Raw genomic sequence first — 12,472 nt, forward strand, 5'->3', positions numbered from 1 at the left:
TGTAACACCCTAACCCAACCCATTATTTGTGGAAATTAAATTTTTATTTTTATTTTTCTGGTTAATTTAACAAGGTGAGATTTTATTATTTATATATGGTTTTTATTTACTTATCTATCTCTGTCACTTCCAGTTTTTGGAATAGGAGGGGAGGGTGTGTATGGCGAGAGAGCGAAAAAACTACCAAACGGCTATAATTGGCGTTACAGATTTTCAGAGGACGAGATAGACAGAGAACGTACAGAGGAGAGAGAGGGAGAGCGAGAGGAGAGAGCGAGAGGAGAGAGAGAGGGGTTCTATTAAAGATCGTTGCTTTTTGTTTCCCTTTTGCCGAATTTTCCCTGAAAAAATTTGGCCTTCTGGGTTCGATTTGGGTCGCAAGGATCTGACGCTGCAGAGTTTGTGAGAGAGACGGCAGGCTTCTGGAACGAGGGGCTTATTGGGCATTTCCTGTTTTCCTTCAATTTTCGCCATGGCTGATGTGTATTACAGTTCGAAGAAGACTGACGATGTCTGCGACGACGTTTGTGGCCAGGTATTTTTTTTTAAATCTCGAATTTTATTTTGGGTGTCAATAAATTATCCCATTTTCTTTGTTGAAGTAAAAGTTTGGATTTTAAAGTATATTTGGTAATGGCTGTGTTGGGTTTTCAATTTCGTGCAATTGGGATTGTTTTTTGTGCATTGTTTGTGTGGTTGTTAATTTACAAAAAAATGTATTTGTATTTTGTAAATTTTAATCTTCAATTTCCCAGTAATAAAACTATGATTTTTTTTTTTAATTAGTGGGTTCATTTTATTTTTATAATTGTTTTGCGGCGTTGAAATTAAAGCTGTGGAATTTGTATTTGAGGCGGTTAATTTTAATTTTTGATTAAGGGGATTGTTTAATTGTTACGGGATTACTTAAGAGGTTTTAGATATTCACCTGGTTTTTGGTAATTATCTTCGTTACAGAGATAATGTTTTTCCATTTTATGTTCTTGTGGAAAAAAAATTCTGGGATAGAAGAATATGGGCTGGTTTGGAAGTGCTTTGGAAATGGCCGAAAGGGCTTTTGGTGGTGAAAATGTTTTTGGAACCAATCTTAGTAAAAATGCTAATGAATCCTGGAAAAGCTAAAGTGCTTCTTGTTGGAAGCATCTTTTGGACCCAAAATATTTTCGCTAAAAAACTCAGTCATTTTATAAAGCACTTTCAAACGAGCCTTATATAAACATTGTAAACCAAGTGCTAATTTGTATGAGGGTCTAAATTGCATTTGAAGGACTTTTTGTTTAATGTTTATGGTTGATGTTCATATTCTATAATTGCTTTGCTGCATCCATAAAGTTAATAGATTTGTTAGTATATGGAATTCGGGTATCTTATAAAGTTTTCGATTTCATGCACAGCAGGGATCAGAAGCAGCGTTGAGCATGGCTAGACTGCGATGCATTTTGCGGGGCTTGGATTTGAAGACTTACATTTTCCTGTTTGCGGTTGTTCCATTAGGCGTATTTGCGATATTTTTACATGGGCAGAAGATCTCGTATTTCCTAAGACCTCTTTGGGAAAAACCTCCGAAGCCCTTCATTGATATCCCACACTACTATAATCAGAATGTGTCGATGGAGACTCTTTGCAGGCTTCACGGATGGAAGATTCGTGAATCACCTAGACGAGTCTATGATGCAGTTCTTTTCAGCAATGAAGTAGACATGCTTACAATCCGATGGAATGAATTGTATCCTTTCGTGACACAGTTTGTTCTCCTCGAATCAAACTCAACGTTTACTGGCTTGCCAAAGCCATTGCTTTTTGGAAGAAACCGGGACAAGTTTAAGTTTGTTGAAAACCGGCTTACATATGTTACAACAGGAGGAAGATTCCAGAAAGGTGAAAACCCATTTTATGAGGAGGCGTATCAGAGAGTGGCACTTGACCAGCTTCTTAGAGTTGCCGGTATAGAAGATGATGACCTGCTGATCATGTCCGATGTTGATGAGATTCCTAGCGCCCACACAATTAATCTCTTGAGGTGGTGTGATGACACCCCGCCTGTTGTTCATCTTGGGCTGAGGAATTACTTGTACTCTTTTGAGTATTATGTAGATGACAAGAGCTGGAGAGCATCCGTTCACAGGTATCAGACTGGTAATACTACCTATGCACACTTCAGACAGAGCGACTACATTTTGCCAGATTCAGGTTGGCATTGCAGCTTTTGTTTCCGCCATATCAACGAGTTCATATTCAAGATGAAAGCTTACAGCCACAATGACCGGGTGAGGTTCTCTCATTATCTGAACCCTAAAAGGATCCAGGATGTAATATGTAAAGGGGCTGATCTATTCGACATGCTTCCCGAGGAGTACACATTTAAGGAGATTATCGGAAAGATGGGACCTATTCCTAGATCTCATTCAGCAGTTCATCTCCCTGCATATTTGTTGAACAATGCTGAGAAGTACAAATACCTATTGCCCGGGAACTGCAGGAGGGAAAATGGCTAAAGTCTTGAAGATGAAGGTGCCTGTTCAATCGTTTGGACAGGCAAATTGTTGATTAAACTCTCGTGAATATGACCATATAGTGATCTATTGGAAAATTGATGGATATGGTGTGGCAGCGATACAAATACACATTTTTCCGAAAGATTCTAGGTCATTCTCCTTGGAGTAGCTGGGAAGAACAGGGATGGCATCCTACAAATTACCGGGAGATTATGTACATTTCCTTTTTCTTAGGCTTCTTCCCTAGTGGATGGCGTATCAATTTTCGAGTGGGGATTTTTCTGAGTGGAAGCTTTTGGTGAGCTTATGTACCCACCTCTTGTTGATATAGCTTATCCCATATGCATGAGAGTCTTTGACATTTCCCAGGATTTTCTTTGATGGGAATTGTTATTTCTTAGACTAATTTTTATATTTCATCATCTGATTTCTCTTGGATTTTCGATTTTCCGCTCTGTTTTACACGATTGCAACGCAGGTTTACCTTTCTAGTTTACCGTCATTTTTCTTTTCGTTTCTTTTCGAAGCTGTTTCACTTAGGGGCACTGCCGTGAACTCTTCCGGTTGCTCTTAAAATCTAGAAAATACAGCTTACTTGGTTGATTACTTGTAAATTTTCTGTGGAGGTTGGTTTGTTCAGGGCGCCCCGCAAATTATTATGTGCTTTGAGTCATATTTTGTTCATCTGTTGTCATCTGGTGCTGCTGACTGCTGAATGAACCAATTTTTTGTTCTTCCGTTGTGTTGCGTTAAGAGATTTCTATGAGGCCGACATGGATTACGAGTCTATGACAGTTGGTCGTGGCAATGTGTTCGGCCCCTTACAACCAGGGTCAAAATTTCACTCGTCGGTTAGAGTTGGTTTAGAATATTATGAAGTGAATCCTTTGACACGCCCCGATCCTGGTATTCGGGGAATATCGGGACCTCGATGTCCTTGGAACATCGGGGTCGGGGCGTGTCATCCTTTGTAAAGAGCAAAGAACTTGCATGGCCTAACACAAAAACTATCAGCTAAAATCAAAATTTTAATCCTCATATGACAGGAAATTCTTACATGTTACCGACAATATGTAAAGAGACAAGTGAGAGAATGAGATGAATATATCTCCGGTTACGCTCAAGTTTTATCCGGTGTGACAAAAGAGGCTGCCAACTCACTTCCTTGGTCAAGCAATTTATATCAAACACTAATGGTTGGTTCCCAGAACATGTGTGGATGCTGGGAAGAAATCTATTCATTGACTTCTCTCATTTTTAATGAAAAATCAATTGTCTTAACCACAAATTACCCTCCAAACAAGCATGGGCAAAATACTCAAACCCACAGTCTCTTTTAGGTCATTGGAGCACATGGTGGTTAAACACATTGCAGTCATAATATGAGTTGGGACATATAGCGCTTTGTTGCAGTGGCGGAAAGTAATGATGCCTATACACCTTAATACGAGTTGATTCTCACCGATCTCCCTTTTTTTCAACAACTAATAATTTAACTCACTAACGTTATCGTTTGGCAGTAAGGAAATTGTAGCTCAAATGATTAAAACATTTGTCTCTGCAATCGAGATATTATGTTCGATTCCCTACAAAGACGTACTCATGCTTTGGCTGATAGCTCAGCCCAATCTTTTTTTTTTCTCTTATAAAAATACATAGCATGAAGGCTTTAGCCTAGTTTAGAATTTAACATATCTCACTCCTCGCTTATCCAAATTTAATAAATTTGTCGAATTTTCTAGTAGGTTTCTATGCAAAAGAAAATTTAGTCACATTCTTTATGAAATCCTAAGTGCGTCTCTCTTTTTCCCTCCCCATTATCGCTTGTAGCAGTTTGCCAAATCAGAATTCCAAAGACTTGGCATTTCGAAAATATAGGTTGTATTTGTTGAACCAAAAACAGAAGAAAATAGCAGATAAAAAACATGGACTGAGGACAGTTGAGAAGTATAAACTAGTTCCAAATACGTACTTACAAATGTTCTTTTGACTTTCAATGAATCTTCCAATGTGGTGGGACCCACGGAGTGTGTTAGTGGATCATGAGTGCACGTTGAGTCGACTTGGTCATTTGGCAAAGTCAACATTTTCATTATTATTAATCATCACAGGATGCCCCACTGGTTGGGGACCAAATTAAGACCCGTATTCCATATAACACTTCTCGTGTCAAATCCTGAAGTAGATAAATCACATAGTTATGGCTAGAAAGAGATTGAAATGTGTATGTGAATCTTCTCGGCACCTAAAAGAGTAGATTAAAGTGGTGAAGCCATAAGTTAGTCTCTTTAAAAAAACAAAAAATTCATTGTTATTAAACGCATCAATTTCTTTTGGGAATTCTTCCGTTTTAGTAATATATATATATATATATATATATATATATATATGTGTATCATATATGTATGTATGTATGTTGAACTTAAATTTTTATTAAATAATTAAAAAAATAAAATGTAGACATAATATATGGTTTGGGTCCTACAGCTACTTTCCAATGGGCTTCTTACTAATAGGCCGAGCCATTAAAGGTTTTGGGCTTCAAATGCAAAGCCCTAATCACTGTCCCAATCCTCATCCAAGGCTTTCCTTGTTCTTGTGCTTTTATTACCATTTCCTTTCTTCTCTTCCCTCCTAACTTGATAATCCTCTTCGTCGCTGCTGTTGTAATCGAATCTCCCTGCCTTCGATGCTCCCGAGTCACTGGCAGCGTTTAATTCCCATATTTCGTTTTCAGAGTCACCGGAGATATCCTCGGACTTGACATCCTCCTCAACTGGCTTTCTTCTTGGGCTAACACCAGCATTTCTTTTGAAATATTCACTGTTGCCCCGGCCAATCCTATCATCTCTCCCCTCTGCAACTCTTGATGCCTCAAACTTGCTACGAGCTTTGTTGGAATAATCAGTGTTACTCTCGGAATCATTTACCCGCTCCTTTCCTCCCTTCAGGTACATCAAGTCCTCTTCTTCATCACTGCTACTTTGGAAGTCATAGTTCGCAGCTCTTGATGCTGTTGAGTCATGTTCTTCCTCAGAATCGGATTTCCACATTGCAGTATCAAGATCGCTCAGCACATTTTCTGATTCAGTGCCATCGTCCACCATAATCTTTCTATTATTAACTTTTCTATTGTTAGCTTCGGAATTTCTATAAAAGCGTTCATCATTCTTGGCCCTTCCAATCCTATCCTGCCTCCCCCTGTCTCTTGGAGATATCTTGAACTTCTCAGGCGTTCCATCAGAATCATCAGCATCACTGTCGAGAACACTAGCGCCCACAGCATTATTTGAATGCCATTCCTCTTCGTCATCTTCGTAATCACCATTAGGCCTCTGCTTGCCATTATGCCTCCAGTCCCTTGGCCTTGGGATCTCATCATCAGAATCGTCATTTTCAGGTTCTTCAGATCTCCTGTATCTCCCACCATACTCTTCTCTGTTCCAATACCTCATTCTAGTGAACTCCTCTTTCTCAGCTGCTTCCTCCGCAGCCCACTCTCGTTCTGCTGCATCCTCAATTTCAGCTATGAATTTGTCCAACTCCTCCTCCTCTTCCTCATCAGGAGGCTCTGGATGTTTCAATTTATTATCATGCTCTGCTACTGATGGTTTGTCTCCCTGGAAGACATAAGGACTTCCGTCCTTCTGATCAATTGCATTAAAGAATGAGGAAGCTACTCTCTGGATGCTCGCAATAGCAACTGGATCCTCAGGATTAACACCACTTCGGCGGAGCTGCTGTTCTATCTTCTTTATGTTTAGCTTCTGAGATTCGAGGGCTTGTTCAAATCTTGCCTTGAATAATGCCTGCACATAAAGATGCAGAAGTTAACAATCCACAGTAAATTGTTTTAGATTAACGCAAGCCAAAACAATCGAATATTAGAATGGGACACAATTATATTTACTCACCTTCCTTTTTGTAAGGGTATTGAAAGGTATTAAATTTTTGGGCTGCCGGTAATTTCTTCCGCGAAACATGATGATTGTTTTAGTATTATGTATGTTTACCACTATACCACCACTCAGTCTCGCAAGCATAGTCGCCATTTCCTTAATCTTTTCTTTGGGGAAGTTATCACAACAAACTTGTACAGTCTCGTGAAACTTCCAGTGTAGATGCATATTCTGGACAACTCCTCCAAAGACCCCACGAACACCGACGGGAACATAATTTTTATTTTTGAAGCCAATCTTTTTCAATGCCTGAAGCTGCTCGAGGGTTAATAGCTCAGGATCATGACGGGGTGCTGGCAGATCTGGAAGCTCGTATTTTTTCAGCTTTTGTAGTAGCAATGCCACTTTCCTCTTGGCCTGAATAAGTCAGATATTCGAAATGGTTATCTGATGAATTTAATACGTCAAAAAGAAGACATTGTCGGCCAGGAATACAGGAGGGAAAACTACATTACTACTTAAAGAAACAAAATTGTGGAAGTAATACTTCCTGAAAGTCAATCTTAAGGAGACATGCGTCGTAAAAACAGTATTTTCGAGTAATTACAAACTATCCCTACTGAAGCATTTGACATCAAATTTGCTAAAAGTAAGAATATTTTGAATCTTGTTTACTTGGATAGCCTAAGCTCTGTTGCTTATTAATTCGACTATGAGTGTTGCTCCCATCTTAACATCCTAAAGTTTTCAACACGGTATTCAGAATACTATCGGCTATAAAAGCTTGAGATATTTGGCAAGACGTCATTGTTTTCATTTAGCTTATGAAGAGAACCAGTCAATCACAGGCCTACTTGCATTTCTCTATTAGCAATACTTTGCACCAATTTGTGTGACCATTGCAAAGCAGCACAGATAAAAGTCGGAAACTGGGTATCATTAAGAAGCTAGTAGCTGCAAAGCAGAAGTTGAAACATACTCTTTTGAGGTTGTAAATGAGCCTCTCATTTTCGGTCATCAGCTTCTTTTGAAGCTTTTTCGCTCTGCGAACCTCTCTTAGAGTCTTACCAGACTCCTTTTGCATCCGCTTAGCAACTTTGCTCCTCATGCTACTACTCCCTCTAGATGTCGACATTGACCTAGACCACCCATCGAAGGGATTGGCTGGTCTAGATGAAGAAGAGTAACAATCTTCACTCGGTTTACTTGGCTGAACTGCATTGCTTGATAAAACCTTCGCCGAGACATCTCTTAACAACAAGGCATTTCTGTAAACAAATTCAAAAGATAAACCAAATAAGCACTAAAACAAAGCATTCCAATTTTCGATATTATAACAAATACGATATCGCCCAACTAAAAAAGACTTGCTCTTGCCACTTGAAAAACACCTTGAGTAAATGGGTAAAACCAGATAAATGATACGGAGGTAGAAATTCTGTTTGGTTGCTGAGAAAATGTCACTAAATGAAATGAAAATAAGCAGACATTCGCGGCATAGATGTTTCATATCTAAATCATGTAGACAGACAATCAGATTAGATTGTACGCAACTATCAGCCACTTTCTCAGCAACCAAATAGAGGGTAATTGAGAGGAGAGAGAGAGAGAGAGAGTACTTGGGGGGATTGAATTGGAGGAGAGAAGAGACGGACTTGAAGCAATGCCTATTGAGCTTCCTCGCAGCGAACATTGATGGCTTCAATCGAACGGCGACGGGCCTCAATCGCGAATCGAGTGCTTTGCTCTGTTCATTCCCTTCTTCTTCCCCACTTCAATGGCGACTGAGATTTTTCAGGGTTTTAGGTTTTGGGTTTGGGATTTGGGGGTCTGTTTTGACTAAATTGGGTCTCTTTGCAGGGCTTATTTACCAATTTGGCACTGCTCCCTAATTTTCTTAATTACGAAAATAACATTGAATTTTAAGTAGAGGGGTAATTTGTGAGAGAAATTTATATGAAACAAAACCGACATTATCTCACAATTATTAACTTAAACACGTATTTTAACATTTCTTATGATGACACTAAATAGTTTTAGTCTTTTAAAACATCATCACCTTGATGTTTTCGTTGTATACAAATTATTCTCGAAATCTTACTATTAAAAATAAATAAATAATAAAAACAAACCATTGATTATACAGCAAACATTTGTCAAGATGCAATAAGTTCCAAATTACTCAATACATCACATGACTGCTATTGCCAACAATGTATGAGCATCCCACAAGATGCTTTGATCTGCCATGCATTGGTGGCAAAAACAATCTCACTTGTCCACAAGCACGCAACGCCAATACTTAATACAACGATCACCCATATTTCGGCACCTAGGAGAAGCACGAACGGCGGAATATAAAATCATCGGTGCCAATTTTCAGTTGAACATTCTGAGCTCTGAATACTAATCTCAGTAGTCGACAGCTGAATGATACGGATATATAACTCCATGGCTACATGCCAAGGCACTTCATAAGCTCAGAGAAGTTGCAGAGGGCAAGGTTGCCTCGTTGCCACTGAAGAGTATGCGGGAAAAGAGGCCAGTTAAATGGATTCTACGATTGCACAAAATTGGGAATTCGATGTCATTCCCGGAAGCTCTTTCATCGTCATCATAACCTGTCGAGCCAATTAAATAAACTGTCTTGGGAACAAAACTGCAAATCCTGCATTATGAATGTGATTTTTAGTACAATATTTCTATAGAAATCTGACAAAGCAGAGGAAGAGAGAGTAAGCAGGAAGCTTACAGCTAGCTGGAAATCTGGAGGAGAATCAAGTTCAATGTTTTCAAGGTCATGAATTCCACACGATGTGCTGCTGTTTCCAGTCACCCCGTAGGTATTGTTATTAAAGTCAGTGGGATTCGGTGCTGAATCATTTAGAAGAGTGGAATAACCAAAAATCTCCTTGCATAACAAGGTTTCGCCCAAGCTATCTAAATCGTCAGCCTGAGATTCGCCTGCCAGCCAGGTAGGCTGCCCAATGTTGTCCTCAAACTGAGTATCAGATTGAGGGACATGATATGCTTCCTGGACTAGCTCCGCTTCCTATTCCACAAAGTAGATTTCCAGTAAGAATCCAACACACTCAAGGATTTTTGGGATCAAAGCAAAATTTCTAGAGTTTCATCTTATTCTCCTTAAGATCAGCAAATGGGCTTCTTTTGTCTTGGGTGGGATTTACAACTAGTCTATGGGATTTCACCGAGTGTCTATGTCAAGTTCTGAAGACGAACACTTTCAAAATTCCTTTTTCCCTTTTCTATTTACAGCAGTATAAAAATCGCAGCATAAGACATATGAAAGTTGCCACCTACCTTGGAAGATGAGGGAAGCACAGCTTCATCAGGAACATCATCACACCAAACAGATTTCCCTGGTCTGGGTGGAATTGGAGGATTGGTTACGGGGGTCCTGGGACTAGTTTGAAGTGCGTTGACATCAGAGTCTTCAACAACCACATTGTTATCATTCGTTTCTGACTGCTTATGCTGTTGGTAGAATATCTTCGACACCACATATTCACCTTCTTTCTCATCATCTTCAGCTCCCAGGTGATACTGATGCATCACCCAGTTCATCTTCTCTGCTTTGGAACCTTTCTTCGAACTTTTGTATAGAACCATGATCTTCTTCCAGCCCTTAATTCCATTTTCTATTAAAGCCTTGGTCTTACCCGTTTTGTGCCAGCGGACATTCTCTGCAGCCACACTACGTTGACTATCAACCTTGCGGCGCTTCCTCTGACCAGTAGCATATGCATTCATTGTTTTGTGGAAGAAATGGATGCTGCTTCCATCTTTTGTTGCACCTGAAATATAATGACCTAACCACAATTTAATAATCCTAAACCTACAGATCGATATTCGAAACTAATGAGAAGAGAGCAACTAAACTAATTTCATTAAGTTGCATCATTTGACACCAAAAAGGGGAAAAAAGAGTTCCAAGTATTCGTTCAATTTGGTTCAGTCCATATCAATTTTCAGCACAAGTAGATGATGCACTAGTGTAAAGATGAACACATGGAATCAGAAATATGAAGCATGGGAGCTACTTACCAGGAAGGTTTTCAGGATGATCACAGTAAATTCCATTGTCCCCCTCAAGTGTTGGGATGAACTCAGCAATAAACATGTGTGGCTGTGAGTTTCCAACGCCACACTTAGCTGCTAAGTGTTCTAAGAGTTCACCATCAGATGGATCAAACTTCACACCAACTGGTAAGCCAGGCCATTCCGATAAAACCTACACAAGTGGAGTTGCAGAAGTACTTAAATGAATAAAAAGCTTAACCTATAACCTGAAAGTTTGGGACAACATATAATCATTTGCTTATGAATCGAACTAAAACCCAGCTTACATCACTGTTATCTATAACAAAATGGCAATTCGGGCATTCACGATTTGCCCCACAGTCTTTGATTGGACACGCAGACGATTGAGAAGCATTCTTCACTTTGTTTGCAAGTCCTCTGCTGTTAATCAGCCAAGTCCTACAAGAACATTACACTATAAGCCACAAAATTTCATCACAGAAGCAATTTTTAGCTAGAATCTAAAGAAGCTATGACCAATAGAAAAAACATCCGAACCCAAATTATCATCCATTTCACATTCCCAGTACAATTGAAAAGGGCGAAAACCGACATGGGTTTCTCAGGAAAAACACACAAATTCACAAGAGAATTAACAAAAACATTGAATCAAATATCAATCAAGCATCTGAATAGTCATATTTAACTACAGAAAGTAAATCGTTTCACAAATGTAAAAGCTTTCAATGAAAGATTTACCAGGACACTTTCTACATTATCATCCACTCCACATGCCCAGTACAATCGAAAAGGTGACAACAGACATGGGTTTCTCAGAAAACCCCCAAATTCACAAAAAAAATTAACAAATTCACTGAATAATATGTTTCATTCACCAATAAAAATGTTTCCTTTTTTCAACCATACATTACCAAAACAGAAGCTTTGACATCATCAGCACCTTAATCCCAAATTAGGAAGCTCCCCATAAAGTAAAAATCATTACAGAGCTAGATTGAATATTCCTGTTTAATGGGTTCCCCCAAAAATCCAAATTTATATCCAAATCCAGCATCTGAACACTTCTAAAAGCAAACAACTTTCGAAACAGTATTTTCATCCGAATAAAACCCGGAAACCAAAAACTAAACAAGAAGAAATTACATGGGTTGAACCGTTGAAGAAGCTGGGAAAATTTGTATAGAGGTTTCTCAGCTCCCAATCACAAGAAAGTTTCCAGAAATTCGTATATTTATTTATTAATAATTTCTATAATTATATATTATATTGTCCGCCCATATTTTCAAAATTTTCGTCACAGACGAGTGAAAGGGCTCTCACCTTGCCATTTCTTCGAAGTCGGAGACGATGTTTCAACGAAGCGCATTCCAATTTATAGAGAGAGAGAGAGAGAGAGAGAGAGAGGGAGAGAGGGAAAGGGTCCTTTCTCCACCGGATTAAGTTAAAGTAGCGAGAGAGAGTGTGTGTGTGAGCGGGAAAATCCAGCTTCGGACCCGATGAGCCGTTACCTACAAGCCTCAGGTTCGGGTTCAGAGTCTTTGGCCGATGGGGAGGCGGACCCACCGCGAGAGGCCGTCTCAGTGGGGTATGGAGTTGACGAAACCTGAGTCCGAAGCTGAGGTTCGGTGAGAACGAATCTGTCCTGTCGAGCTTTTGTAGGGGTTCGAAAACCGAGTAAAGTGTAATTATGATATTTTTTCTGTCGGACTTGCTGACTGACTACCGTGCTCCCCAAGCTACATATAGAAACGTTTTGGAGACTTTTGTGGATTCTCGATTTTGCCCCTCGATATTGATGTGACTCGACTGTTTGTCTTGGGCACAAAGTAGGCTTGGTAAATATAATAAGATATATATATATATATTTAATGAGAGACAGCAGACATCAAATGTCGTTGTAGTATAGTGGTAAGTATTCCCGCCTGTCACGCGGGTGACCCGGGTTCGATCCCCGGCAACGGCGATTTTTGAGCCTTTTTTTTTTCATAACTTTTGGTTTGTGAACTTTGTTTACCG

At 39.4% G+C, this 12,472-nt stretch overlaps 3 protein-coding genes and 1 non-coding gene across 8 annotated transcripts; 2 read left to right on the top strand and 2 right to left on the bottom strand.

Moving 5' to 3' along the window:
• LOC103421602 (uncharacterized) lies at positions 1 to 2,933 on the top strand. 2 transcript variants are annotated; one of them, XM_029107688.2, is made up of 2 exons: positions 1 to 535; positions 1,395 to 2,933. In XM_029107688.2, the coding sequence occupies exons 1-2, from the start codon at positions 473 to 475 to the stop codon at positions 2,493 to 2,495; spliced, it is 1,164 nt and encodes a 387-aa protein (XP_028963521.1). In that variant the 5' UTR covers positions 1 to 472; the 3' UTR covers positions 2,496 to 2,933. The 2 variants fall into 2 exon arrangements, with proteins under 2 accessions (XP_028963521.1, XP_028963522.1); XM_029107689.2 differs by having other exon boundaries at positions 107 to 535; positions 1,398 to 2,933.
• Positions 2,934 to 4,907: 1,974 nt separating this feature from the next.
• Positions 4,908 to 8,277, bottom strand: LOC114826887 (CRM-domain containing factor CFM9, mitochondrial-like). The gene is made up of 4 exons (XM_029107690.2): positions 8,014 to 8,277; positions 7,374 to 7,662; positions 6,410 to 6,811; positions 4,908 to 6,304 (listed from the first exon to the last, which is right to left on the bottom strand). Exons 1-4 carry the CDS (start codon positions 8,085 to 8,087, stop codon positions 5,051 to 5,053), a joined length of 2,019 nt encoding a protein of 672 aa, XP_028963523.1. The 5' UTR covers positions 8,088 to 8,277; the 3' UTR covers positions 4,908 to 5,050.
• Positions 8,278 to 8,512: 235 nt separating this feature from the next.
• On the bottom strand, positions 8,513 to 11,954 carry LOC114826890 (SUPPRESSOR OF GAMMA RESPONSE 1-like). Of its 4 annotated transcripts, none has more exons than XM_029107708.2 (6): positions 11,777 to 11,954; positions 10,762 to 10,894; positions 10,460 to 10,646; positions 9,716 to 10,209; positions 9,147 to 9,446; positions 8,513 to 9,062 (listed from the first exon to the last, which is right to left on the bottom strand). In XM_029107708.2, the coding sequence occupies exons 1-6, from the start codon at positions 11,782 to 11,784 to the stop codon at positions 9,009 to 9,011; spliced, it is 1,176 nt and encodes a 391-aa protein (XP_028963541.1). In that variant the 5' UTR covers positions 11,785 to 11,954; the 3' UTR covers positions 8,513 to 9,008. The 4 variants fall into 4 exon arrangements, with proteins under 4 accessions (XP_028963541.1, XP_028963542.1, XP_070661394.1 ...); XM_029107709.2 differs by lacking the exon at positions 11,777 to 11,954 and adding an exon at positions 11,600 to 11,728; XM_070805293.1 differs by lacking the exon at positions 11,777 to 11,954 and adding an exon at positions 11,368 to 11,507.
• Positions 11,955 to 12,347: 393 nt separating this feature from the next.
• Positions 12,348 to 12,419, top strand: TRNAD-GUC (transfer RNA aspartic acid (anticodon GUC)). Its single transcript has one exon. It is a non-coding gene; the product is annotated as a tRNA-Asp (tRNA).
• The last annotated feature ends 53 nt before the right edge of the window (positions 12,420 to 12,472 follow it).

This window comes from Malus domestica, chromosome 09, assembly GCF_042453785.1.
Source record: "Malus domestica chromosome 09, GDT2T_hap1".
NCBI lineage: Eukaryota > Viridiplantae > Streptophyta > Magnoliopsida > Rosales > Rosaceae > Malus > Malus domestica.